Source organism: Mus musculus, chromosome 9 (assembly GCF_000001635.26).
Source record: "Mus musculus strain C57BL/6J chromosome 9, GRCm38.p6 C57BL/6J".
NCBI lineage: Eukaryota > Metazoa > Chordata > Mammalia > Rodentia > Muridae > Mus > Mus musculus.
The window spans coordinates 31,410,038-31,437,945 of NC_000075.6; the positions used below are offsets into that span (position 1 = coordinate 31,410,038).

The window sequence follows — 27,908 nt, forward strand, 5'->3', positions numbered from 1 at the left end:
AGGTAGATTGTTTTTTTCTTCTCTAGAAGTCCAGTAATAAGGAGGGCTCCACGAAGGGCCTTAGCGGTCCTTCCGAGCAGAGCCAGATGAGCCTCAGTGACTCTAGCATGCCGCCCACCCCAGTTACGCCTGTAACACCCACCACGCCAGCATTGCCCACCCCCATCTCTCCTCCACCCGTGTCAGCGGTGAACAGAAGTGGCTCTAGCACGGTCTCTGAGCCAGCCCAGTCTAGTTCAGGGTAAGCACCTTTGTCTTCCCAGTTCTTCCCTCAGAGTCTTTTCAGACTTACATCCTGACTTTTTGTTTTTCCTGTTGCTTTTCCTCAGTGTGCTTCTGGTGTCCTCACCGACAATGCCACAGCTAGGGACGATGCTTTCCCCAGCTTCCATCCAGACTCCACCCAGTTCTCAGGCCACTGCTCGGGTTGTCAGCCATTCCAGCTCAGCAGGACTACCCCAGGTTCGGGTGGTAGCCCAGCCCAGCCTTCCTGCTGTTTCCCAGCAGTCAGTAGGGCCAGCACAGCCACTACCCCAGATGCCAGCAGGACCACAGATTCGTGTGCCAGTCACTGCTACTCAAACCAAAGTAGTACCCCAGGTAAATGGATGCTGCATGCCATTGGGATACAGGGCCATGTGGGCCTAGAGGTAGACTAATGAGTCAAAACAAGCAGAGCTTGAAGACCTGGAAGTCACATATTGTTGGTGTTGACAGTGAAGCTCATTGAAGTAATCATCTAATGTTCAGAGCTTCAGGGAAGATGTTGAAAGCTGGGAAAGTACTTTTAGGTACTCTGTTTTCCATGTTGGAAACAAGACCTTCACTCTTGGACAAGGCTCTGTAGAAGTGGACTGAGATTTCAAAGGTTGTGATTCTGAGTTCCCACTGTGCTGTTGCCATACCTTTGTGATTCAAGACAGAGTCCTGTCTTTGTCTCATTTTCCTTCCCTATATGTAAAACCGAAGAATCACCTTTGTTTTCAGTATAAGGAAATGAAATAGGATGTTGAATGTAAAACATTGCAAACATTGTACAAATATAGGAAATGCGGTGTCAATTCAAGTAGGGCCCCTGCTTCCTTGGCTGGAAGTATTTTGGTGTCTAATTGGTCTCTTGACTTCACATCCTGAACTAGGCAGTTATGGCAACAGTTCCAGTCAAGGGGCAAACTGCAGCAGCCTCTGTGCAACGGCCTGGACCTGGGCAGACAGGGCTCACAGTGACGAATCTTCCGGCTGCAGTCAGCCCCGTGAGCAAGACAGCCATGAGTTCTCCTGGGAACTCTGCTCCAAGTGCCTCCACCACAGCCGTTATTCAGAACGTCACAGGACAGAACATCATCAAGCAGGTAGGTGGACCTGACTCTAAATGGTCCCAAAGCTACAGCAAATGACTGATGGTGTAGGACATTGCCGAATAGCTTGGGTGCTATGGGGAAGGATTTGTTACCTTTGACTGCTGGTTTGGAGACTTGTCAGGTGAGTACCACATTCTGACCCTTCAGAGGCAGAGCAGCCTTCATGTTCTTCTCTTTCCTTGTATTTCAGCATTTGGTAGCTGAGATTTGGGGTTATGTTTCAGTTTCCCTGAGTTTATGCAGTTAGCTCCCGTGGCATACTTTACTGCAGGGTTTTCAGTTTGTCGTTTGTAAAGGTGGAGTATATATTTGTTTTTTTCCTTCACTGTGAATATGCAAGTCTGATCTCTGTACTTGTGAAGCCATGGGGCAGTGGTGGCATGTGCTTTTAGTTCCAGCACTTGGAAGGCAGAGGCAGGTGGATGTCTGAGTTCGAGGCCAGCCGGGTCTGCAGAGCGATTTCCAGGACAGTTAGGGCCACACAGAGAAACCCTGCCTCAGGGTAAAGAACAATTGTGAAGCCAGTTGACATCTAGGACTCGAGCAGATGAGAGCACGTGCTTTACCCCACTGTGCGGTTAGAGATGTCAGGCCTCAGTCCTGGCACTGTGGGTAGGTGGTGTAACTACGCCAGTGTGCAGAGGAAGAAGCAGACATTCCCTTCAGCAGTCGCATGCTGTCTTTGGGGAATGTAGGCGTTGTTAGACAGACTAAGCCCCTCGCTAGAGCTCATGTGTCACAGGAGAGGGAGATGATAGATAGGGGAGATTCCGTGTCATGGTTACTTTTGCCACGGTGATGGGAAGTGGCTTCTCTGAGGAGGTGAGATTTGAAGGAGATGAATGAAGCTGCTGTGCCACATAATGGTGACCTGGAGATAGAATACTTTCTGTGTAGACCTGCAAAGTAAGTGTCTTACATCAGAAACACTATGTGTCATGCCGAGTCACTGTGGTCACATTAGTGCACAAGCAGTGCATTTGGGAAGGTTGATAGTGCTTACATGGTGTTGAGCTTTGATGCTCACTTAAATGTGATGGTGAGCCACAGGCAGACTGTGGGACTGGTTTGCAGTTAATCCCTAGCTACTGGATACAGTGCACTTTGGGGAGCAAGAATAAAACCAAGGAGACTATGTAGAGCAGTTGCAGCGGGCCAGGTGAGAGGTCTGGAGGGCATTTGTTAGATGTGGTAAGAAGTGAACATAACTTATGTGGTTTGCTGGTAGCTTGAATGTGAATCTAAAAAAAGTGTTCCTGTGGGTTATGGATGGAATGGGTAGGTATTATGAGAAGGATAAAGTTGGAGGGTGGACCATATGGGACACAGAGATTATTAGTGTATGCCTGCAGATTGGGCAGCACCTGGGTGGGCTATGGTACAAAGTATTGATGAGACTTATCACTGTGTGTGACTGTCAAGTAGATGTGACTAGGACCAGGATATGGATTGTTAAAGGGAATGGCAGATGAGGAATTGGAAATAAATAAGTGAGTAATTTAAAGACAAAGATGGCAATAATTTGGATTAGAGTGTTGTGTGCAGGTGAATCAATCATATTTGATGGGTTTTTTTTTTTTTTTGGAATGGCCAGTATCGTTTGTACCTGTTTTTTTTTTTTTTGTTTTGTTTTGTTTTTTGTTGTTGTTGTTGTTTTTTTTTGTTTTTTGTTTTTTGTTTTTTAATAGCAGTGATCCAGTAGAAGGGACACTGAGAGAAAGGCATTGAGTAGAACAAAGGGGTTAAGCTATTATTTACTGGGCACTGTGAAGCTGGTAAGTGATGAATCCAGGAAGTCTGGTTCCAGAACCCCCTTCTTGGAGCTGGTGCACCACTGTTGCTCAAAATTGGTGGGCTTGTTGTAAATAGATGGATTTAGCATACCAGAGGATTGTAGGGAGATGGAGAAGGACAGGCAGGAATGTGTGTGCTGATAGTACTTGCTGCGTGGTGAGGGCATTGTGGTTAGTGTTTTTAGCTTAAGGAAAAAAAAAACCAAAACCTTTGCTAAGTTACATAACTATGTCTCCCTCCCCGCCTCTGTAAATACACACACACACACATACATGCACACACACATATAATATATATATGTGTGTGTGTGTGTGTGTGTGTATATATATATATATGTATATATATACACATATATATGTATGTATGTATATGTGTGTGTGTGTATATATATATATATATATAAAATCACAAAATAATGTATCTTGATATACTTTAAAATATCCCAGTTCTTATGGTGTGGGCTGGTAGGTGTAGCTCAGTGGTGAGGCCCTGGATTTAACATCCTTTGTGAGGGCATGTCTGCTTTATTAAACCTCATGTATCCATGCTGCTGCTGGTAACTCTGAAAATTCCAGCTCAAATCTCTTCCATTGCCTTATAAAGCCAGGAAAGGACAGATAAGATTGACAAAGTAATGATATTTGAAGCTGGGTAAAGGTTATATGGCTTATTACATTTTTCTTTACTTTTGTTTGTGTTTACCGTTTTTCAAAATGAAATGTTAGAGATACATGAAGTGTATGCCCATGGGTAGACATTTGCCTGGTCTTGCTGATGACCAGTTTAGCACTGTGAATCTCTTTGTACTCTGTTTTCCCATCTAGGTGTCGATCACTGGACAGCTTGGTGTGAAGCCCCAGACAGGCAGCAGCATTCCACTCACAGCCACAAACTTCCGTATCCAGGGTAAGGATGTACTGCGCCTGCCGCCTTCTTCCATCACCACAGATGCCAAGGGCCAGACGGTTTTGAGAATCACTCCAGACATGATGGCCACATTGGCCAAGTCTCAGGTTACCACAGTCAAACTGACTCAGGACCTCTTTGGAGCAGGAAGTGGCACTGCAGGCAAAGGCATCTCTGCTACCTTGCATGTTACTTCCAACCCTGTCCACGCGGCTGACAGCCCTGCCAAGGCCCCTTCAGCCAGTGTCCCTTCATCAGCTCCAGCAGGTACTACTGTGGTCAAAGTAACTCCTGATCTCAAGCCGACAGAAACTGCAAATTCAGCTTTTCGCTTGATGCCAGCTCTTGGTGTAAGTGTGGCAGATCAGAAGGGAAAGAACACAGTGGCCTCTTCAGAAGCAAAACCTGCCGCCACAATCCGCATCGTGCAGGGGCTGGGAGTGATGCCCCCTAAAGCAGGCCAGACCATTACTGTTGCAGCACATGCAAAGCAAGGAGCCTCTGTTGCTGGAGGGTCTGGAACTGTCCATTCTTCAACGGTGTCCTTACCCAGTATAAATGCCGCTGTGTCAAAGACTGTGGCTGTGGCCTCTGGGGCAACAAGCACCCCCATCAGCATCGGGACTGGAGCCCCCACCGTGCGACAGGTTCCTGTTAACACTACAGTTGTGTCCACATCCCAGTCTGTGAGTAATGTTGATGGTAAAGATTTTAGCCCTCTGCTCAAGAAACTGTTCTGGGAAGAGACGCGTGTCTTAGGGGTTCTTTTGCTGTGATGAAACACCATAACCAAAAGCAACTTGGGGAGGACAGGGTTGTTTTATTTGGCTTACACTTCCACATTTCTATTCATAATTGAAGGAAGCCAGGACAGGAATTCAATCAGGAGAGGACCCTAGAGGCCATGGAAGGGTGCTACTTACTGCCTTGCTTAACCTGCTTTCTTTAGATCCCAGAACTACCACCAGCTCAGGAATGGAATCACCCAAAATGGGCTGGGGCCCTCCCCATCAATAACTAAGGCAGCGTTTTACAGCTGGGACTTTGGAGGCATTTTTCTCAGATGAGTTCTCTCCTTTCAGATGGCACTTAGTTTGTGTTAAGTTGGTATAAACTGAGCCAGGACAACAGGGTTTTGCTACGTAGCCCAGGCTGGCTTAGAATTTGCTATGTGTCTAAGCTGGTCTTGACTCTTGCTCCTTACAAATTGCTTGCTCTTTCTGTCTCAGTCCATCACGTGTTGGGATTGCAGGCATGTAAGACCAGCAAGGGGAAGTTGTTTAGGGTCAGCCCCTGTCCCTTAGGAGACTGAGAACTATCCATATCACTCCATTTGACTTACAGATTTAGGCTATTGTTTTTGGAATGCAATTTACAAAAGTGTAGCATGCATGCATATATATATATACACACACACACACACACACACATATACGTACATACATACATACATACAGATTACAAAGAACTAGGTGATGGTGCACACCTTTACTCCTATCATGTGGAAGGCAGAAACAGATGGATCTCTAAGTCTGAGGTCAGCTTGGTCTACAGAGTTAGTTTTAGGACAGCCAAAGATGCACAAGAGAAAACCCTGTCTTAACATTCCCACTCCCAACCCCCCAAATTAAAAACAAAGGACAGTATCAGAAGTATAGGGTAAAGTACAAAGTTTCCTTTCCCTTCTGGTGTTGTGTTCTTACAAGAGCTAACGAATAATGTATCTATCCTTCTAGTCCTTATCCTGAGCATTCCATGCGTGTGCATGTAGTTAAGAATGTCTCAGCTATCGACCATGTCCTTTTTAGTGATGTAGTAGTTGTCCATCAGCTCTATTGAGGGTCTGTTTCCACCGCTGTTAGCGCCACAGCAGTGGTCTACTGTAAGATAATGTGTGTTGAAAGTTTTGACATTAACTGTGCTGCCAAAAAGACTGTCAGCTACATATTTTTATGTGCATAGGAAGTATTTTCTTCCAGTTTGGAACTGGAGAAGTAGCTCAGTGGTAGTGTGGTTGCCTAGTGGGCTCAAGGCTTTGGCTTTTAGCCATACTGCTATAGAAAAATATTTTCCTTTGATCTTACCTTAGGTTCGGTTTTGTTTCTTTTCTTTCTTGGTGATTTTGCTATGTTCCTGGCTGACGTGAGCTTTCTGTAGACAGAGCACCTTAGCTTCCTGAGTTCCAGGACATTCACTGAGCCCAGTGTGCTCTCTTACCTCTTTTTTTTTTTTTTCATTTTTGTTCATTTTTAATGTTTTTGTGCTTTAAATTTGTTTTTATAAGAGAGAAAGAATATGAAGTTGGGTGGGTAGAATTTGGAGAAGAGAGAACATATTGTATGAAAAAGTAAAATAATAAAAAAGAAAAACTAAGAAAGTTGTCTTGATACCTAGATAACATGAGAGCAACATCTCAGGAGAAGTGTCTGTTCTTGTGGTTGGGAGAAGAGGACTCTGAAGAGTTTGTAGGAAAATCAGCATCAGAAACTAGACAGTTTATTATAAAGTCATTGGATGCCAAATCTCACCTGTACCTGGAAGGTAGACAGTATTAGCAGTACACATGGGTAGCTCCAGAGACATCACTCTACATGGTGTCAGAAAGAACAACATATCCCAAGTAGTCCATCTATTTTTAGGGTCCAGCTCCTGTGGGGCTAGGGTACTGCTCTTGTCATTGAATTGAGATAGTAAAACAAGGCTATCCTTCCTAGCTGGAGGCAATGAAACATAGATACATGCATACACATAGGCAGCTCTCTTACCTCTTAAGCCTGTATTTAGTATTCTCTTATTACTTTATCAGTATTTTCTTTAATGCTTTAAATGTTTTGTACGTGTGCCTTGCTTAAGCAAAGATGAAAATATATTAACTTTTATTACTAACCAAACATCAGAAACTAGACCCCTAATGGTATAGTGTTCTTTCTTTCCTCTAACACCCTGGGCTGTTGGACCTCTGCACTCCCATGTGTACACGTTCTCTCCCAGTCTCCTTTTCTTCTTGGACCTTTTTAACTTTGGGGTTAGATTTTTTTTTCTACTTGGCCAAGTTTGTTATTAGTGTCCCCTAACTAACCTTCCTTATCTCTGGAGAAATATGACTTGTTTTTATCAGATTGTCCTGCTGCCTGCCCAGGTAAGCCTGCATTCCACTGGGGTGCTGTCCATTTTCCCTTTAACACTAGCGGTCTTCTGTCCTTCCTCACCATATAGTTCCTGAGTTCCCAGCACTATATCATGTGTTATAGACACCTAGACAGATAGGATTCATCAATCCAAGTGGCTCAGGATCTAGGACTGCCAGGTAAACACACACTTTGTGGTTCAGGTATAGAGTTGTTTGTTTCCGTGATAAATACAAAATGAAAAGTTATGTAAGGAAGAAGTGGGTCATTTCAGTTGACTTATTTCTCATAAATTGAGCTAATACTTAATATAGGAACTATAACTAGTGAAGAGTTTCCATGGCCAATTCTGCCAAATGCTTATGGAAGAAAGAATGTCACAATAGTGTAAATTTTTTGTAGGAGTAGTAGAATCACTTAATCTGACTGTGAGGTCAGCACCATCCTCACACCAGAACCAGATGCAGACATTGCAGTAAAGAAAAGCTGTAGGCCAGCATTCTTCATGGATCTAGACAGAAAAGTTCTACAGATCCAGGAGTATATAAAGAATTATACCCAGAGGATCCAGCATCCCCATAGTGGCTCATAACCATTTATAACTAAAGTTCCAGTAGATTCAGTGCCCTCGTGTCTTTCACTGGCATTAGGCACATGTGTTGTGCACATACACACATTCAGGTAAAATACAAACATAAAAATGTAAAAAAAAATAATTTTTGAGAATTATATTCTGTCAGATTTTATTTATTTTTTTTTTTAAAGATTTATTTATTTATTACATGTAAGTACACTGTAGCTGTCTTCAGACACACCAGAAGAGGGCGTCAGATCTCGTTACAGATGGTTGTGAGCCACCATGTGGTTGCTGGGATTTGAACTCTGGACCTTCGGAAGAGCAGTCGGGTGCTCTTACCCACTGAGCCATCTCACCAGCCCTCTGTCAGATTTTATATTGCTGTGTCAAAATCCTGTCATAAACAACTTAGGGAGATGAATTCAGGACATGGTCATAGAGGTTTTAGCCCAGACTTTTGCTTTGTCGATTGTGGGCCAGTGATGAGGCAGAGAATAATAGTGGTAGGAGCATGTCTCAGGCTGCTCAGCTCATGAGAGGGAGCATCCAGTGGCGCAACGACCAGACTGAGGGATCAAGCTAGCCTTCAGGATCATACTCCCCCTGGCTGCTTTCTCCAGCTAGGCCTCACCTCTCCTGAAAGTGTCTGTCTTCTTTCAGATTAGTCTTGGCAGCAGTCAGTGTATGAGCCAGTGGGGGACATTTCCTATTGAAACTATACTCTTGCACCCTTTGTCTCCAAAGGCTTTTACTTACACAGAAAATGGAGTTGCCCGCATTGTTTAAAAGTCCCAGGCTATTAGCTGAGTGTGTGGTGCATGCCTGGAGTCCTAGCACTGCAGAAGCCAAGGCAGGAAGACTGAATTGAGACAGACAGACAGACAGACAGACAGACAGACACACACACACACACACACACACACACACACACACACACACACACGAGCCTCGCATGACAGACAGTTGCTGTTCTTTAGATAGTAGAACAAATGATATATAACTTGTTATAAGCCGATTTATTAGAGTTGCTTGGGTTCTGTCTTCAGGAACATTGGGACCCTTGGGGAAATGAGGGTTGGAGGTGTCTGTAGTGCTCTTGCTTCTTCTCTGTAAACACTAGCTGTTTTGTTATATCTCCTTCTTCCCCACAAAGCTAATTGTTTTCTTTGTAGGGGAAACTGCCTACCAGAATCACAGTTCCTCTTTCTGTGATTAGCCAGCCAATGAAGGGCAAGAGCGTGGTCACAGCCCCCATCATCAAAGGCAACCTTGGAGCCAAGTGAGTGCTGTTTGTAGAATTGCAAATACAGTTGGTCCAGAATGGGAAGGTGGCTGGCAGCTGACATGTTCATCAGTAATACACATTGCATCAGTAATACACATCCCCAGTACTGTTTTGGATAGAGTAGGGAGAGGAATCCGACGGGCGGGGGGGGGGGGGGGGGGGAGGTAGTAAAGCAGTATATATTGCGTGTAGAAAGCGAGGAAGTGCAGGGTGCTGGCCTGGGATGCTGTAAGGGACCCGCCCTGTATTTGAGGCCAAGCTTAAGATAGTTTGGCAAATGTTGGTTTTCTCTGGCCCTGACTTAAACAGGAATAAAAGACTCATGCAGTCATTCTGGCATTCCTAATCACTATAAAGCTGTTTTGGGATGTGGGGTGGCCCTTTCTTTCCTAAGAGACAGGCATCTTCCTGGGTTGCTGAGGCTGACTCACTCCTGTACTCTCTGGGATACTCTGAGTTCTTGTCCAACTTCGAGAGTTCCTTGCTAGGGATACATGCTTCCTGGTAGTGCCTGACTCTTCCTGGGCCGTGTGTAGAGTTTAGGCCATTTTATCCACTACTCTGGCGGTTCTTGCCACGGAAGGCTAGAAGAAATGTCCTAGTATGAGATTGCATTTGAATCCAGAAGATTCTTCCTGGGCCTCTTCGTTGTCCTTCATGCAATACGTAGCCTCATTCTGAGCCTGAGCAATGTCGTCATACTTACCTCCGTTTCCCTTTCACAGTCTCAGTGGGCTGGGTCGCAACATCATCCTCACGACCATGCCAGCAGGTACCAAACTCATTGCTGGCAATAAGCCAGTGAGTTTCCTCACTGCTCAGCAGTTGCAGCAGCTTCAGCAACAAGGTCAGGCTACACAGGTAAGGTCTGATGCAGACTGTTGACCAGCTCAGGTTTGTCTGTTTTCTTTTCTTCACTGATGAACAGTGCAGTCCACTGATCAGACCTCCTCTCTTTGTAAGCAGGTGCGCATCCAGACCGTCCCGGCATCCCATCTGCAACAGGGCACGGCTTCTGGCTCCTCCAAAGCAGTGTCCACTGTTGTTGTGACCACAGCTCCATCTCCTAAACAAGCACCTGAGCAGCAGTGACCGAGGAGAGGCGGCTTCTCTAAGAGACCAGGCCCGGTGGATCTCGGCCGACAGAAAGGGAGCAGCAGGAGGCTGCATCGTTCTTCTGAGCTGTCCTGCTTGAGGCAGGGTGGTGGAGAGTGATGGCAACTGCGGCCTAGGTTCTGCTGCCACGCTCCAGAGTGAAGCTCTGAAAGGGGTCCCTCTTTAGGGCTCCAGGGATAATCTGTCTAGTCCAGGAAGAGAGAACATCAGAGTCTTGGGAGGTCACAGTCACACAAGCCAGGGTTACCTCCCGAGTGTTGGATGTCCAGGGAGCAGGCCTGCCAGTTGCTGAGTGGGCCGGCAGGGAATAAGCCTCATTCTATGTGAGGTTTTACTTTTTAGTTTCTGATCCTCTTGGTGACTTGTTGAGATGTGAGTTTTGTGTCCAGAAAATTTTTGTGTAACTTATTTTTTTAAAGAACCTACTATATGTCTTTTATCAAATAGAAACCTGGGCTTTAGTGCCCCTAAACTGATCACTTACCCCTTCAACCAGAATGAGAACATAGCAAGGCTCTTAGTAGGTTGGTGGCTTACTTGATAGTGGAGAGGTTATATAGTAAGAAATGTAGGCCATGAGGTAGCATGGACCCCTCAAGTGGGACTAGTTCAGCACAGTGTACTGAATATGAGTGTCTGATCTTGGTTGTCCCTGCGTCTTCTCCTGTGGGGTTATCCTCAACAAGCCTGTTCACATGGAGGTTCAGAGCTGTTGGACAAGAGAGTAGGGAAAGCCGGTGGGATGCTGCTCTCAGAGCACTTGCTTACAGCCCAGACATTGCACATTCTCCTTGCTGTACAACAGCCATTGCAAACCAGACCCTTGGAGCTGGCCACCTGACTGGAACATAGAAGAAATGGTTAGGTAGGGGCAGGGGTAGGCACTGCCTGGCAGTGCCAGCTAGAGGAGAAGTGAGTAAGTTTGGTGTTTTTATTCCTGGCCATTTCACATTTCTTAGCCACCATCAGCCACAGACAGAGCTCAGAGGGTACTTTACAAAGTCCAAGTACTTTATGGACTGCTTGTAGCTTGCTGTGGTGCAGGGGTGGGTGGGAAAACCTTTCTGCAGGGATAGGGCTTCCTTGTCTCTTTGTGAAAGTATCCAAATTATTAAAAATGTATCTTTAATTTCTGGGCCTTTAATCATTGTGTTTTACGGGGAAACAACTAGGGGACATGTAGAATGGAAATGCTGGTTTAAGTGGGAGGTGTGTTGAAACCGGTTCATTTGGCAAGCTGCTGAGAAACAGAAAAGGGTTAAAGTAGTTTAGCTACAGAATGGCTTTACAGTTGCTTTTGAATCTTACAGCAATTATGTCAGATATAACTGGCATCCCTTTTTAATGATGGGAAGATATAAATCTGAGGGGGAATTAGAGAAAAACAATATGAGCGCCTGGTCTTGGAATTCTAAGTCAGACCTGGTGCTGAAGGTGAAACTCAGTGGTGAGAGAACCTGTCAGCTAGCTACCACAGGCATGGGTTGGATTCCTAGCACCAATAAAAAGGACATGGTAGAGTCACATGGGCCTATAATGGAATCCCTGCCACTCCAGAAGTAGAAGCTGGAAGATTAAGACTTCAGACTCAGGCTCGCTCTGCTCACCTCAGCTGGCTAGAGGCCCACCTGGGTGTTATGTTAGACCCTGTCTCAGCACTGGAAAAAGAAAGTTAGATCCTTCCTAAGTCACGTTCCCTTTGTGCTGAACTCTTTCCCAACATAATATTTTTATTGATTCTTTGGGAATTTCACATCATGCATCCTAATCACGCTCATTTCCCAGCCTTCCACGTCTGTTATTTGGGGCGGGGGAAGGATTGGTCAAAAGGGTGGGGGTCACCCTTGTGACCAGTTCCTCCCCCACTCCAAATAAGATAAAATAGAAAACAGGTCCAGTTTGTGTTGTCCACATACTTAGAGGATTGTGGTCAAACTCCCAGTGGCTCACCCCTCAGAACTGGGTCCCTCTCCTCCCACACTCCCACCAGAAGCCATTAGCTCTGGAGAGTCACACCTCAGCATCCCCATCACACTCCTTGAGAGGTCTCTTCGATGGCTTACCGTTTAGGTTGTCACCGTTTTGTGGCAGGGAGGAGCTGTGGGGTGGGGTTGTCACAGGAGCCTTCCATATCTCTCAACTGTACATTCAGTCACTGATAGCACTGTAGAAGCAGCCTCCCAGCCCTTTCCAGTCAGCTGGAGTACAGACCATGATCATGGCCCTCCACATGTGCTGTGAAACTCGCTGGGATGTGTTCTGGTGAAACCTGAAGGCAGGCCTAGCTCGATATACACTCCTGATGGGTGCCCCAAGACTGTGCTCAGGACCATAGTGAGGAATAGAGCTGACATGGAGTTTTGTATTTTGGAATATATTTCACACAGAAAATCATTTGATAGTTTGTTGACAACAGTAAGAGAAAGTAGGTGATAATATCTCAGATATTTACTGTTGATAAACCTCTTCTGATTTTACTTAGCAAATCTCATAAAATTCTCTCACATTTAGCTTCAGATGTATCCCAAGCTTTTATGGTGCTAGATTACCTGACTGCCTGTATGTGTAAGTGTATCGGATATATATATCCTAGACAGCACAGATGTAAAATACAGGTCTGTTTTGAGGTGCTAGTGTGTGGGGTTGACTCCCCAGAAAAGTCTAGTTTGGGTACTTCTAGTCTGTTGTTGGAATAGTAAAGATTAGAGACCTCTTAGTAGAAGTGCCTACAGCAACGGCCACGAGTATATTAATACATGTGCTTTCTTCATATGTAGACCTCAAAAAGTTCCAGGCAGTCATTTGTCCTTTGAGCTTCTGGTCAATAGGTTGGTAAAATAATTCAGAAACATGTGTCCAAGACAAGATTTAGTGAAAAGCATTCTGATTGGCTTGTCCTTTTAAGATTTATTTTTACCTAGTTGTATCTGCATATTTGTGTGCATGTATCTATATTATATATGCACACATATATTTATCATAGATGTGCAGGGGCTGGTGGAAGCCAGAAGAGGTTGTCTAGATGTAGGTGTTGGTAATTGAGCTCTGGTATTCTGGAAGAGCACGAAGTACTATCTCTCCAGCCCCAAAGCTTGTACTTTAACACTGTTTATGAATGTTTTGCTAGGGTTGGTTATTCAATGAAGGTATCCTAAACCACTGGTTAGTGATACAAAAACAATGTTTTATAGGATTATTTATTTATTTTATGTATACAAGTACACTGTAGCTGTCTTCAGACAGACCAGAAAAGGGCATCAGATCTCATTACAGATGGTTGGGAGCCACCATGTGGTTGCTGGAAATTGAACTCAGGACCTCTGAAAGAGCAGTCAGTAGTCTTCTTAACTGCTGAGCCATCTCTCCAGCCCCACGAAAATAAAATTTAATGTTTTATATTTAATAATTGTATGCCAGTCCCTCAAGAATACTGTTTCTCTGTTCTGCTAGTATAAAAAGTCTCAAGTGCACCTGTGCATCTTTTTCTATGGAAATAAAATCGGAAATAGGTTCCTTTTCCAACTTGGACCTAAGAAAAGAACACATTTTGTATTGTTGCTGGTGAATGGGTCTTCTAGTATTTGTTAAGTGAGTTTGAGTTCCTGCTCAGCTGGCAAACCAGAGGGAGCCTTGAAAGGGGAGTGCGGGAGTTCTCTGATACCTAGCATTTTCAGATTCTAAACCCTGTATGTGACTTTCTACAAGGCCAGCCAGCTACCCTTGCATGAGTAAAGAACCCGAGGAACTTTGTGTTTGTGGGTGTTTTGTGAAGGAACAGGGCGTGGATTACGAGAAAGACGCCAGGCTTCCAGGTCACAGTGGTGATTGGTGTTTCTGCCTTGTAGCTGTTTGGTCTTCTGCTGACCAGCCTCGGAGGATTTCACTCGCTTGCTTAAAGGACAGGGGAAGGCGAGCGTTGACTGAGCCAGTGTCCCAGCCTCACACAAGGTTGTCCAAGTGAAAGGTGAAGACCCTCCACAGTCAGCACAGAAGCCTCTTCTCAATGGAACTAGTGTGTGTGTTTGGTTTTCCATGTTCTGTGTGGCTTCGTATATACTACTAAGTCTGGAGATACCTTCTTTAAAGGGCCAGCTCTCCATTTCTCTCCCGTTCCTCTGTGGTATGTGTGTGTTACTTTTTTTTTTAGATTTGTTTTAGTTTTATGCATGTGTATGTTTGCTTGTGTATATGTGCACCACGTTTGCACCTGGTCCCTGTGGAGGTCAGAAGAGAATAACAGATACCCAGAAACTGCAGTTAGAGACAGTAGTGAACTGCCAAGCTTGGAGTCAAGCCTGGGTCCTCTGGAAAAGCAGTAGGTGCTCTTATCAGCGGAGCTGTCTCTCCAGCCCCTGTGCTTCGTTTGCTTTTGTTTTGTTTTGTTTGAGACAAGATTTCAAAAAACTGTGGCTGTCCTGATAGTTAATTGTAGGTCACACTGGCCATGAACTGGGATCAGTTGCCTCTGTTTCCCGAGTGCTGGGATTAAATGGAGTGCTGGAATTAAAGGTGTGCGGCTTGCCCCTGCTTTTACCAGGTGCCCACCACACTGCCTATGATAGCCTTAGGAGTTCTTTTACATTTACTGTCAGTGCCTTGATGGACATCTCATTAATTCTTGCAGACATTTCAGTACTAGGGCAAAGTGGATGTTTAATAAATACCTGTTGAGGAAAAGGCATAAAAACTAAACAAACAAACCTTACAAAACAAAACCTGTGCAGGGCCTGTATCAAGTCTGCGTTAAGAATTCAAAAATCATTACATTTTAGCTGTTTTAAATTGGAAGCTTTTCATAACCTTATCTTTTCCCCTTGCATCTAGGAGGTACAGACTTGCTATATAATGTCCCTCAAAAGGATGATCTCTGATCAAGGCTAAAATGCAGTACTCTGGAATGACTGATTAGAGAATATTTAAAAAGATAACACTGAAAATACCAAAGCCTGTGAGTTGCTTTTTATTTAAAATGTGTTAGAGCATTGGCTCTGCATTGAAGACACTGAGCTGTCGCCATCTAACTTTTTTCTTCCTTCCTTCCTTCCTTCCTTCCTTCCTTCCTTCCTTCCTTTTTTTGATTTTTTTAATTATTTTCTTTATATACATTTCAAATGCTATCCTGAAAGTTCCCTATACCCTCCCCCCACCATGCTCCCCTACCCACCCACTCCCACTTCTTGGCCCTGGTATTCCCCTGTACTGGGGCATATAAAGTTTGCAATACCAAGGGGCCTCTCTTCCCAGTGATGGCTGACTAGGCCATCTTCAGCTACATATGCAGCTAGAGATACGAGCTCTAGGGGTACTGGTTAGTTCATATTGTTGTTCCACCTATAGGGTTGCAGACCCCTTCAGCTCTTGGGTACTATCTCTAGCTTCTCCATTGGGGGCCCAGTGTACCATCCAATAGATGACTGTGAGCATCCACTTCTGTATCTGCCAGGTACTGGCATAGCCTCATACGAGACAGCTATAACAGGGTCCCTTCAGCAAAATCTTTCTGGCATATGCAATAGTGTCTGGGTTTGGTGGCTGATTATGGGATGGATCCCTGGGTGGGGTAGTCTCTGGATAGTCCATCCTTTTGTCTTAGCTCCAAACTTTGTCTCTGTAACTCCTTTCATGGATATTTTGTTCCCTTTTCTAAGGAGGAATGAAGTATCCACCCATTGGTCTTCCCTCTTCTTGATTTTCTTGTGTTTTTCAAGTTGTATCTTGGGTGTTCTATGTTTCTAGGCTAAAGTTCACTTATCAGTGAATGCATATCTAATGTCTCCTTTTGTGATTGGGTTACCTCACTAAGGATGATATCCTCAAGATACATCCATTTCTCCACTACTGGTGAGATTGCAAGCTTGTACAACCACTCTGGAAGTCAGTCTGGAGGTTCCTCAGAAAAGTAGACATAATACTACTGGAAGATCCAGCAATACCTCTCCTGGGCATCTACCCAGAAGAAGTTCCAACTGGTAATAAGAACACATGCTCCACTATGTTCATAGCAGTCTTATTTATAATAGCCAGAAGCTGGAAAGAACCCAGATGTCCCTCAACAGAGGAATGGATACAGAAAATGTGGTACATTTGTCGCCATCTAACTTGTGGTACTTTTCTGAGAAGAAAGTACCTGCTTGATTGAGAGAAGAGGGGCAAGTTATCAGAAGCAGCACGTGATGTCCGGCCTGCTTCATCCACATGGTCGCTTCCTAGTGTAATTCAGAGTCTTCGAGTCATTGCTCTATAAGGACAGGCCTGCTTCTGGAAGGTGTTCACTTTTCTGTGTGGACAGTGTTACTACTCTAATACAGATTTTAAGTTAAACTATGCTTAAATATTCCAATAACATGGTGCATAAAAAACACTTGAGGTCTAATTTCCTGTATTTGAGCCTCTAGCTTTGTAGTAGATGAGGGATGCAGCATATAGAGCCCTAGGAGCACATAAGGCAAGCCTTGGAGTACCAGGGACAGGAGCACATAAGGCAAGCCTTGGAGTACCAGGGACAGGAGCACATAAGGCAAGCCTTGGAGTACCAGGGACAGGAGCACATAAGGCAAGCCTTGAAGTACAGGGGACAGGCTGCATCCTTTCCAGTGTTGTTTAAAAAGGATGTGAGGTCTCCACACCCCCATGCTTGATGTCACTCCTCATCCGAGCCACTCAAAAGGGCTGACTGGTAAGTGTGATCAGACTTCAGCTTCTGAATCCCAATGATTTCTCCTTCTGCACGTCTCTTCACCCGAGTCAGAAAGCTGTAGTAGACATAAGAACCATTAGATTAGCCATTGAAGTCTTCCATTCAATACCTCTTGGATGTCAAGAATGGCAGAGCCTTTTGCCGGTGTCTATTAAGCAGTGATACAAAATCTACATATCTGGCTTCTCTGTTCTGTTCACAGTAGAAAAAGGGACTTAGTAAGTGACCTAGTACTCTCGAGACCAGATTCAGCCTCTTGCCATCTAGCTGTTTCATAGACCAGAAATCAGAGCTAGAAGAAACGGCCTTTTTTTTTTGGTCACTGGGGGGTTCTTTCTGGGTGAAGTGTATCTGCTTTGGGTGTAGGTAGATGAGGACAGGGTGGGGCGGGAGGCAGTGGCAGCTCCCACGGACAATACACTTCTATGATAACCCATGGCGAATTTCAGCTTTGCTTTCCCTTCACTAGTTGGTAAAATTATTTAGCCTTTTTGAAGCCTTGTTTCCCTATTTGTTAAAAGCACTGCCACCGACAAAGCCAGCACACAGTACAGCGATGAGGGTCAGAGAGGTCAACGTGTGTCTTAAGTTTTCTGTGGTGCCCGGGGCAGTGAGTGCAGGGGTCAGTCGTTCTTACATCTCTGTTATGCTCAGGGGACCATAGAAAGCACTTTCTGCTCTGGTGCATATTTTGATGCCTGCATATTTAGGAAGGAAGCAAAACAAGTCCTGAAATAGATGAAATCACCAAACTAGTGACAGTAGGGACTTCAGCCCGGACTGATTTCTGCTTTGAGGATTTCCCTATCATTCACTAGCTTAGAATCTTTTAGACTTGTTCTTGAAACAGGTTTGCTAGGACCCAATCAGGCAGTTTCACTTAGCCTTAGACTTGCTGGCAAGTAAGACTTGTGGTAACTTCCTACAAATGAAGAACACTTTGTGCAGCGTTTAGCAAGACATTGGCAGTCATTTAAGTAATAGAGGTTAGTCACCTTAGGGGACTTGTTAGGGAGAGAAAACTTGCACAAAACGTGTTTCAAACATACCAGTAAACAAGGGAGTAGTTGATGGCTACGATGCAGAGAGCAACCAAGTAGTGCCAGCAGAAGCACATGGTGATGAACATGATGTTGTCCATGTCCTTCTGGTCCCATTCTGGCCTTCCAAATGGCGGGAACAGGACAAATCCAATCTGGAGGAAGAGAGGAAGATGTTTCTGGTAGGTTGTCTTCATGGCCAGCAGGCTGTTGTTCACTGTCTCACAGTTCCTACAACTCACTCACACCAGAAGCCCTATCACACAGGAAAGCTGCTCTTAGTTAAGTTTGGTTGTTGTATAGGCTGATTTAAAATTAGCTGAACTTGAGGACTTCCGTTTCATATGAGTAGTGTAGTGAATACGGGTATATAGCCAGTGTCCCTGCAAGCTATTAGCAGAGAAAAGTTTCATAGGTCAAGGAGTAGCATGGGGGTAGAAAGGTCATCCTGACAGAATAATGCTGCTGTTCCAGACAGACACCCCCTACCCGCAGATGTATTTGCTGTATTTTCAGGATTTCTCTTGGGCATCTCCAAGGAGCTTTTCAGCCCAGACCATATTGAGTGTGGGTAATCACCTGCCAGAACCAGGTTCCCTGCAAGATAAGGAGACTGGTTCGGAAGAGCTCCAGCACGATGTTATCCCGAAGGATAACCTCCAGAGAGATGCTGACAGCTGCTCCGAAAAGACCGAACAGCAGCAGGGAGTGGATGTGCTGGTCCAGGGGAGGGCGGTTGTGAACGTGGAAGTAGAAGAGAAAACCTGTGGGAACCAAAGACAGCCATCAGAAGCCTGGCTTGAGAACATTCACTCTGGCCCTTCCCAGTTACTGGATTCCCCCCCCCCCCTGTATTTGTCTCCAATCGATGTAAGATTCTTCAGCATTTTGCTGCCATGCCATCATTGGCAGCAAGCACTTGCTGACTGTTGGTTTTGTGGGTCTGTTCATGTTTCTTGTCTTTTAAGTTCTGATCTCTCGTAAGGTCAACTTTTCTATCTTACTTTCCCTTTCTCCAGCCAAGTTACCTTCAATGAATACGGCCATAGCCAAAACCACTCTGTCTAACCCCAGGGGCACGATGTGGAAGTAAAGGTAGGTGATCATGTCCATGAGTCCCGAGACACCGAAGAATAGGTACATGGTGCTGTGCTGCCAATTCATCAGCTTGACCCATTGGTTCTCGTGGTAGAGGTGCAGGTGAGGTCCATCTGGAACAAACTGCTCTGCCAGGATCCCTGCCAGGGAGTAAAAGTGAAACCTGAGATGGGAGAGGTGGCAGCACAGCAAATGTGATAGAAAGGTTGCCGGGCAGTGAACCAATTTGAACACTACTTCCATACAGAATGTTTTTTTTTTTTAAGTGTAGGAGCACGCAGCTGTCCCTGGGTGTTCCTTTAGGGGTTGAGTATATGGCAAAAGCAGTGATGGAAATGGAGTATACTGGTTCTCCAGGGACTCTGCCCCACAGCAGAGATAAGCAGGGCATATCCCCTGGGCTGCTGGTGTGGCTGAGACACTCCTCGGGCAGCAGCTGGGTATATGTGGGGGCTGCCATAGAGTGGGAACCCTCTCTCAGCACAGGACTCTTTAAAACACAACACCGGTAAACACGAGGCCTCACACTGTGCCCATGGTATCTAAAGAGAGACAGGAATGAGGCCAGTCTGATGAAGCTGTGCCTTTTGGATAGCGGGTGGGTCCTGTCACTTTCTCTTTCTGCTTTGTTTATTTTTTGCTTTTTGAGAGAGTCTTACTATTAAGCCCAGGTTAGCTATAAACGCTATCCTCTTGACTGTGGAATTGCAAGCCTGTACCATGCGTGGCTTTTGTCCCTTCTACCTTTTATCATGTTTGAAAGGCAGATTTGCCTTTATGCTTAGTACCTACAATATTTGGGGGAAGCCTGGAAGTCAGTCACTTATAAGCGATCAGGAAGTTTGTGGAATGATCCAGAAGTACCACTGATACTAGAATGGAAGCCCTGAACAATGTCACATTGACCCAGACAGGATGGCAAATATATTCACTCTTTTTTTTTTTTTTTTTTAAAGGCAGTGTCTCCTTACTACTACATCCTGTGGAGCACTCATGAGCTCCACAAATCGTTGTCTGGTGCACGCAAGAAGTCTTGGCTGAATCTGGCAGGTGTTTAAGTCTTGCTTTGCTAGAGGATTTTATGTCACCACTTCACACCCAGATGGGGACAGTAGGCCAAGGAGAAGCGGCATCACTGAGAGTGAGTTCGCTTGGTGCTCTAAGCAGGTGTGGCTCCAGGCGGAGCTCACTGCCAGTCCCTGAGGCGCTGCTGCAGGAAGCCCTGGGGGATTCGATGAGAAAGAGATAGGGCTAAAATCCCTCACAGCCACTCTGCGGGCTTTCTGTTGTCTGTCTTGTTGGCCGTCCTGTGGGTACCACTCCTGGTGATGCTTGAGACTTTTGTGTGGAGGATATGCCAATGAGTGGTTGTTAATTAGCCTGAGATCTAGATAAAGACTTTTTTGGGAATGATGATTTAATTTAACCTAAACTCTATATAGAACTTTGAATTGCTTAAAAAAAAAAACTCCCCTAATTCTTTTTTGCATTTTCCAGTTGCAGAAACGAGGATTATAAAGTAATATGAATGCCCATTGTAAATTTACTAATGCGTTTGTGATTGTACGAGGGATAGTTATATCATGTTAGGCGTATTTACAACCTTGTTATTGTTTCATGTGAACATGAGATATTTGTGTCAAGTTGACAAGGGGTGGATTGTAGTGGCTATTCCTGGTTGTCAACTTGACAATATTTGGAATGAACTACAATCCGGAATTGGAAGGCTCACCAATGATCCTTATCTGGAGGCTTGGAGATCCTTATCTGGATCTTGGTTTGAAGATCTTGAGCCATAGTGGCTATGGATTCCAGAAGATTGAATCTCCGAGTTAAGGAACACACCTTTAATCTGGGCTATGCCTTTCATCTGGGATTAAAGGTGTGGTGGAACACACCTTTAATCTGGGCTACACCTTTTGCTGGAGACAATATAAGGACATTGGAAGAAGGGAGTCTAGCTCTTGCTCTTGCTCCTTCGCCTGCTTGCTGCGTGAGACTGAGTAACTGCTAGATCCTTGGACTTCCATTAGTATTTGTTCTGTTCCTATAACTTCATAGGGCAAAAACTAGTTTACTTGGTAGTTATTCATAGTGTATACAATAGGAGGGTCTATTAACTATTAGTATAAAGCTTTGCACACATGGATATTAGAATATAACAGACTAGCAGTCATCTAGACCCTGTCCTATTATCTCTGCTAGTAAAACATCTATTTCACAGGATCTGGGAGGTAGGTTGAAGGATCTGGATGTGAAGAGAAAATGACTCTGTTCTTACCAATGATTGCAAACAGAGTCTTCACTGCACCTTCAATGATCTCAATGCGCTCCTGCTGACGGCTCAGTCTGTTATTCTTCAAGCCCTTGTGGTGAAAGTACTTCAGTGGGTACTTCACTGACCACCACAGCCCCACTATTAGAAAGAAGCTCCCTGGGAGAGCATGGCCCTTGAAGTTTGCCATCGCTGTTCCAGGATGCCTAAGAGATGAGGATTGCAGTTAGGTGATTGAATGATGAAGACATATATGTACATATAGACACATATAGGTGCATGTGTGCATGTGGAGTGTGTGTGTGTGAGAGAGAGACAGAGACAGGAGTGTAGAGGCTGGAGGACAACCTCAGGTATTACTTCTGAGGGATACTATCCACCTTACTCTAACACAGGACTTCTCATTGGCCTGGAACCCACTAAGTATGCTCTGCTGGCTGACCTGCCCATGAGCTGTATAGATCCGCTTGTCTCCCTGGCCCTGAGATCACAAGGATACACAACACACCCAGCTGTTTTACGCGATAGACAAGAAGTCTTTCTACTCTGTGTATTTTGAGCCAGGCATAGTGGTGCACTGCATGCCTTTAGTCCTAGCCCTTGGGAGGTGGAAGCCAGAGGGTCAGGAGTTCAAGGTCATCCTCCCCTTCTTAATAAAGGCAAGGCCAGCTTAGGCGACATGAAACCCTGCCTCCAAAGCACCATCCCCTCCACACTGTAGCAAGAAGCAGAATTGATCGTAAGCCACACCAGCAAGATCAAGGCTTTTTATGTGAAAAGCCCTTAAATCACTAGAATAGTACTGTCTGCCAGGTAATTTGGGGTTGGGGAGAACACTGCCGGGCCCGGGGCTGTGAAAATAAATAAGTTTGGTGGGGAGAAATGGAGGCCAGGTCAGTATTTGTTGACTCAGTGTAAAGATATCTTCCTAGGCACAGATGCGAACGAGAGGATTAGAGAGAAGAAACTTTATATGTAGTAATTTAAAAAAGCTTTTTATTGATTCTCTGTGAATTTCACATCATGCACCCCAATTCCACTCATGTCCCTGCCCCTTTGTGTCTGCCTTCCGCCCCTGTGACCCCTGCCCCCGCCAAAGGAAAAATAAGAGAACAAAAATCTCATCATGGGAGCTGCACTGTGTCACAGTGTCATACACCCTTTTTGTCCAACCCCCTTCACTTGCAGACGTTCATTGTAATGAGTCATTCAGCGGTCTGGTTCAAGGCCTCTGGCTTCTGCTACACTGCCAGTACTGGATCTCCACCAGGACTCCTCTCTGATATCTTGTTGTTGATCTGTGTCATAGAGATCCTGCAGCTTTGGCTCAGCAGGACTGGCTCCTTCACATGCCCCAGTAGTTCATAGAAGGGGTAGATGTTAGGGTGGGCCAACCCTAAGCCCTGGATCTGGGCCTGAGTAGGAGCTGAGTTGGTCAGCCCACCAGTTCTCCCATACCCATCTCACTAGGGCCAGCCTGCCTGCCTGGCTAGCTTACCCAAGTGCCACAGCCAATAAGGGGTGGGGCAAGCTCTCCCACTCTCATGCCCTCGGGGCGGGCTCGCCTGCACTGGCACCACCAGTGCTGGCCAGTCCAGGCACATAGCCTGCTCTACTGAGTTCTAAAACCAGCAAGGGATTGTGGGAAGCCATCCCTGCTGTGCCCACACCACCTCACGGCAGACGAAAGGTGGGGCCAGCTCTCTGTAGGCATTTTTTTTAATGTCAAAATGATGAAAAAGGGGCTGGTTAAATGTCTCAGCCAGTAAAGGATGCTGGCTGCTGAGCCTGTTGACCCGTGCCCAGTCTCGGTGGAAGAAGTGGGACCCACTCCTACAGGTCCTCTCATCTCCAGAGGCACATCACAGCACATACACCCAGAGAAACACAATGTAATTAAACCAAAAGTCTAAGAGATGGAGATAAATCAGGAAGCTGGCAGCTATACAGTGACTGTTAATTATAAAGCTTTTTACATATTTTTTTTTTCAAATTTAATTTTACTTTTTTTTTTTTTGGTGTGTGTGTATGTATGAGTATTTTGCCTGCATTCATATCTAAGAGAAAGCCTGATTCTCTGGAAATGGAGTTACAGACAGTTTTAAGCTGCCGTGTGGGTGCTGGGAATCAATCCCATGTCCTCTGGAAGAGCAGCTAGTACTCTTAACTGCTGAGCCATCTCTCCGACCCCAGCCATTACAGATTTTTTTTTTTCACACTGCAGGCAGCAATTTTATTTCCTGTTTTTCTAGACAACAGTAAGCAGCTGCTATCACATGGCCACTAATACTGTGTGATCCCTACTCCATCCAGCAAAGCACTGTACTTTGGACAGAAGCAAATGTCCTGTTTACTCACAGCAGGGCGATCATTTTACTATTAACATGCTGCTGCTCACTGGCTGCTGGAATCTGCTCCCTTCAACTTCTGTATCATTAGCTGCTCCAAAATAACCTAAACGCCATTATTGAGTTTTACACATTTTCAGGTTTGTACAAAAATAAGTGTTTGATGATAGGACAATAAACCAGTAAACAGAATACAAATAAAAGTTTATTGTACAAAATTAAGGCTCCGTATTTCATAGTTCAGCAAAACTAAAAACAAATTAGGTGACTCCTCCCAAAACTTCGCCTTCACTTCCAACAATTTAAAATGACTTGACCGAATGTGATCAAAACAAACACTATAAATAATACCAAGTCCTTCCAAACTGGCATCCCGCATGTTACTTCTTAGCATAGGTGATCTTCATGGCATGGGACAGTGTCATCTTAAACCCCTGCAGAGCATCTCTGGCAGCTCCAGCCTGCCCATCATTCTCAAATTCTACAAACACAATGTCATGTCTCCCTGGTACCAAGCGAACCTCCTTGAATCCAGGGCACTGTTTGAACAGCATGGATAACACCATCTCATTTGTCTCCTCTGGTAAGTTATTAAGGAACAGGCTATAGTTTGGAGGATAATCAGGGACCTGAGGGTTTGGCGCTGCAGTTCCTTGGGTATTAGCTGACTTGGGTGTTCCCTAACCAGGCTTCTTGTTTGCAGCCGCTGCAGCCTGGTCCATGGTTTTAGCTTTCTTCTTTTCCTTGTCAGCGAAAGTACCACGCATTTTAGATATTATATCAGAAACTGTTTTTGCGTACTGAATTTTCATTGGTTTACCATAAAATGGAAATCCTTGTAACTGTCTCAAAGCATTTGTGATGAACACAGTTCCTTAAATATAACAAAAGCCTGTGCCCTCATCTTCATGGTCTTTAAAGCCACAATATCTACCACGTGTCCAAACTGAGAAAACAGGGCATACAGGGATCTCTTCAATTCTTCTTTTTTCATTTTGTCATTCATATTGTTGATATAAATCGTGTGATTTGGTCTGATATCCATGTTTGGGTAGAACCCTTCAAATAGCCTGAAGCCGGTGTGGTCTGCTTGAAACCAATGCCGGAAGAAGCGCCATTACAGATTTATAAGGAAAAACATAAGCAATGGACAAAAGACACAATTTACAACATAATATAGGATGATGGTTAATCTAGCAATGAGCAAGTGCACGCACAATGCCATGGTCACAAAACTGGAGGCGATCTGGTGTGAATTCCCAGGGACGACTGTGTCCAGCACCCATCCTGTAGAAGGCACTTAACTGAAGCAGATATGATGTGCTGCTATTCCACTTATAGCAAAATTATGAACATTAGCTAAGATTTATTCAGAAAAATACGTTATTTTTCCCAAGGAAGTTGGTGGTGGGCAGAGATGCTCGACACAGTCATGCAGACTCACTACTCGTGTTCATGATATGTAATGAATAAACGGTTCTTGACTGCGCTTACATTAATCAGAACCAGCAGTGAAGAAAAATCCTGCCCCAACCTTTTCTTTCTACATCACTGTCTTCTCTTGGTGACTGTCATGGTGCTGACAGGGGTATACCTCCATCTGGGCTTTTGACCGGGTCCCTGGAAGTTTTTTCATATCTGATACAGGCCCTTCTGGAGTTTCTTTTGGTTTAATTAACCTTTTACGAAGCAAATCTTTTTGTTGTTGTTGTTGTTGTTGTTGTTGAGACAGGGTTTCTCTGTGTAGCTCTGGCTGTCCTGGAACTCACTCTGTAGACCAGGCTGGCCTCGAACTCAGAAATCTGCCTGCCTCTGCCTCCCAAGTGCTGGGATTAAAGGCGTCCGCCACCATGCCCGCCCGCTGAAGCTGCTGCTGCTGTCTTTTTTGCTACTTGCCTGCTAGGCCTGCTGGCTGTGGTGGGTGGGGCAGACGACTCAGGCAGGGGGCCTCTTCCCATCTCATTTCTGGTTGCTGGACTTCCTGGTTAGATCTTATATTTCCTTCTGATTTATCAGTCTGTTCATTTGTAGCTCACCTTGCTTCCTTAAAGCAGTTATTTGGACACGTGCTCTGGTAATTCACAGCCCTCCATTTCTCGGCAATGGCTTTGCTGTGAGTGTTACTCTGTTGCTTGGCCTGTGTTTCTTTGTTCTTGTTTTCTTTCTCTTGCTTATCTGCATTTGAAGAAGCTGTCATCCACTCTAGGCTTCATTGCAGGTCTTTGGGATATGAATGCCTTCACCAGTCAGTCTAGCTTTCTCAGATATTCATTCATTCATTCATTCATTCATTCATTCATTTCTCTCATTCATTCATTCACTCACTCATTCATATTCTCTCTCAGTCCCATCTCTCCCTCTCCACTCCTCCTCTTTCCCTTCTGTGCATGAGATATGCGCATGGGTATACATAGACCAGAGGTCAATGTTGGCTTTCTCTCTCTCTGTCTCTCCATCTCCATCTCTTTCTCTGGTGCTGGGGCATGGGATATCTTGCAAAAAAGACAGAGAGCCTTAGGGGTGACCTTTACTGGCTCAGAAATTCACCTCCCATTAGCAATGAGGGCTCAGGCATCATGCCACGCTGTCTTTTTTTTTTTAACTCAGAAGTTTAAGGTATTCTCTCCTGGGTTTTTGAGAGAGGTTCTCTCTGCGAACCTGAAGTTCACAGTTTTGGCTGAGCTCTTTGGGTCTATAAGGTAAAGTTTTTCATCAGATTTGGAAGGTTTTTCAGTCAGCATTTCTTCACCCCCCCTCCACCTTCTTCTTTTGGAGTTCATGTTGCATGTATGTGGGGAAATCTAATATTTTCCTGTGATTGGCTGACTCTATTATTTGTCTCCATTCTTTTTCACCCCTGCTCTTCAAACTAGATTATTTTATTTATTTTTCAAGTTATTTGATTCTTTGTTCCCTTCCTTCCCTCCCCTCTTTCCTCCCCTCCTCCCTTTTTCCTTTCTATCTCTCTTCCTTCTCCTCCTACCTTTGAGACAGGTCTCACTTTATAGTCCAGGCTGGTTTTGAACTTATCATCCTCCTGCCTCAGCTTGCCAAGTTGTAGCATCACAGGTGTACACTGCTATAAGGCCCCACTCTAAGGAGTTCTTGACTTCGGTGATTGGACTTTTCAGTGTTAGCATTTCTATTCTTTTTGAAGTTTGCATTTCTCTGTTTAGGTATCTTATTTGTTGGGTTACATTTGTTGTATTTTCTTTTAATCCTTTGAACAGTTTTAGTTCTCTGAACAGTTTTAAATGATTGCATTGAAGTCTTTGTCTATTAAAAACAGCATTCAAGGCATTTAGAGGTTTTTTTCTACTTTTTGTGTTTTTGGCTTTTGTAGCAATTCATAATTTACTGTTTCTATGTCTTATCCATTTTAACTGTAGCAACCCTGGACTCTATAGTGGCTCGCCTGGATTATGGAGACCTGCATGATGTACAGGTTCTGTCTTTATTTAGCTACAATTCTTGATCTTTTATTTATTAGTTTGATTTCGTAAAGGTTGCGTTCTTATTTTCATAACAAATTATTAGAGATTATCATTCACTTATTGGAGCAGAGGTTTGCTTTCTTAGTTCTTCATGACATCTGGTCTGTGTCAAGCCATCTATTTATGGGTTGGAGAAGGCTGGCTTTCATGTCTTCCTTGGCCTTCACTTGTTGCTGGGATTTCCCAGGTCTTCCTAATGTGATCATAGGAGATGTGCAGAGAGATTTTCCCAATCCTTCCATATAGCATTATTACAAAGCTCCCTCTGCTATGTTCCTGGCTAGTCTGGGGCTCACCACAAATGCGACTGTGTTGAGAGGCTAGCAAAGCTGGTATTTTTTTTTTTTTAATTTTTCATCCTTGAGTATTCATCACATGTTCATTTCTCATGGACAGCAAAGCCAAGAATTTTTCACAGTTAGAATTTAGTCTTTATATACCAGTATTTTCACGATTAGCTGATCTTACTTAAATGTCACCGACAGAGCAAGGGAGTGATAGAAGCATCTGAGGGCAAAATGTCCTTGCCTGAAGATAGACGCTTTCCAAGAGTAAGTGCTTCTCACTTTGTTGCTTATATTTGGTTAGTTTTCAGGTCGGTCCATGACGTGGTTGGTTTTGAGAGACTTGCCTAGTTTTATACATTATCCTTTCCCCCTCTGTTTTGCAGAAAGAAATTACCTGCCATAATCTTCGTTCTGATACAACCGCAAAGCCTCGTCTCATTCTTTCGCTTAATGGTTAACTCAGATTCTTGTTATTATCAAACCCGTTGTGTTCCATTTTATT

The 27,908-nt window shown here is 44.5% G+C and overlaps 2 protein-coding genes and 1 pseudogene across 9 annotated transcripts in view; 1 reads left to right on the forward strand and 2 right to left on the reverse strand.

Moving 5' to 3' along the window:
* Positions 1 to 11,296, forward strand: part of Nfrkb (nuclear factor related to kappa B binding protein) — a 35,172-nt gene extending 23,876 nt beyond the window's left edge. For all 7 annotated transcript variants that reach the window (XM_006510218.2, XM_006510219.2, XM_017313307.2 and 4 more), the window contains 7 exons: positions 27 to 241; positions 330 to 600; positions 1,140 to 1,352; positions 3,980 to 4,747; positions 8,939 to 9,045; positions 9,777 to 9,912; positions 10,018 to 11,296. In XM_006510218.2, coding sequence (XP_006510281.1) covers positions 27 to 241; positions 330 to 600; positions 1,140 to 1,352; positions 3,980 to 4,747; positions 8,939 to 9,045; positions 9,777 to 9,912; positions 10,018 to 10,143 — 1,836 coding nt within the window. In that variant the 3' untranslated portion in view covers positions 10,144 to 11,296. The remainder of the gene's footprint in view (positions 1 to 26; positions 242 to 329; positions 601 to 1,139; positions 1,353 to 3,979; positions 4,748 to 8,938; positions 9,046 to 9,776; positions 9,913 to 10,017) is intronic.
* Positions 11,297 to 16,158: 4,862 nt separating this feature from the next.
* Positions 16,159 to 27,908, reverse strand: part of Tmem45b (transmembrane protein 45b) — a 38,043-nt gene continuing 26,293 nt past the window's right edge. The window contains exons 2-6 of one of the 2 annotated variants that reach the window (NM_144936.1): positions 21,284 to 21,483; positions 18,933 to 19,142; positions 18,484 to 18,668; positions 17,914 to 18,059; positions 16,159 to 16,919 (exon numbers count right to left, since the gene is read on the reverse strand). In NM_144936.1, coding sequence (NP_659185.1) covers positions 16,808 to 16,919; positions 17,914 to 18,059; positions 18,484 to 18,668; positions 18,933 to 19,142; positions 21,284 to 21,467 — 837 coding nt within the window. In that variant the 5' untranslated portion in view covers positions 21,468 to 21,483 and the 3' untranslated portion in view covers positions 16,159 to 16,807. The remainder of the gene's footprint in view (positions 16,920 to 17,913; positions 18,060 to 18,483; positions 18,669 to 18,932; positions 19,143 to 21,283; positions 21,484 to 27,908) is intronic. The other variant, XM_011242482.2, reaches the window with a different exon arrangement.
* On the reverse strand, positions 24,009 to 24,670 carry Gm8162 (predicted gene 8162; annotated as a pseudogene).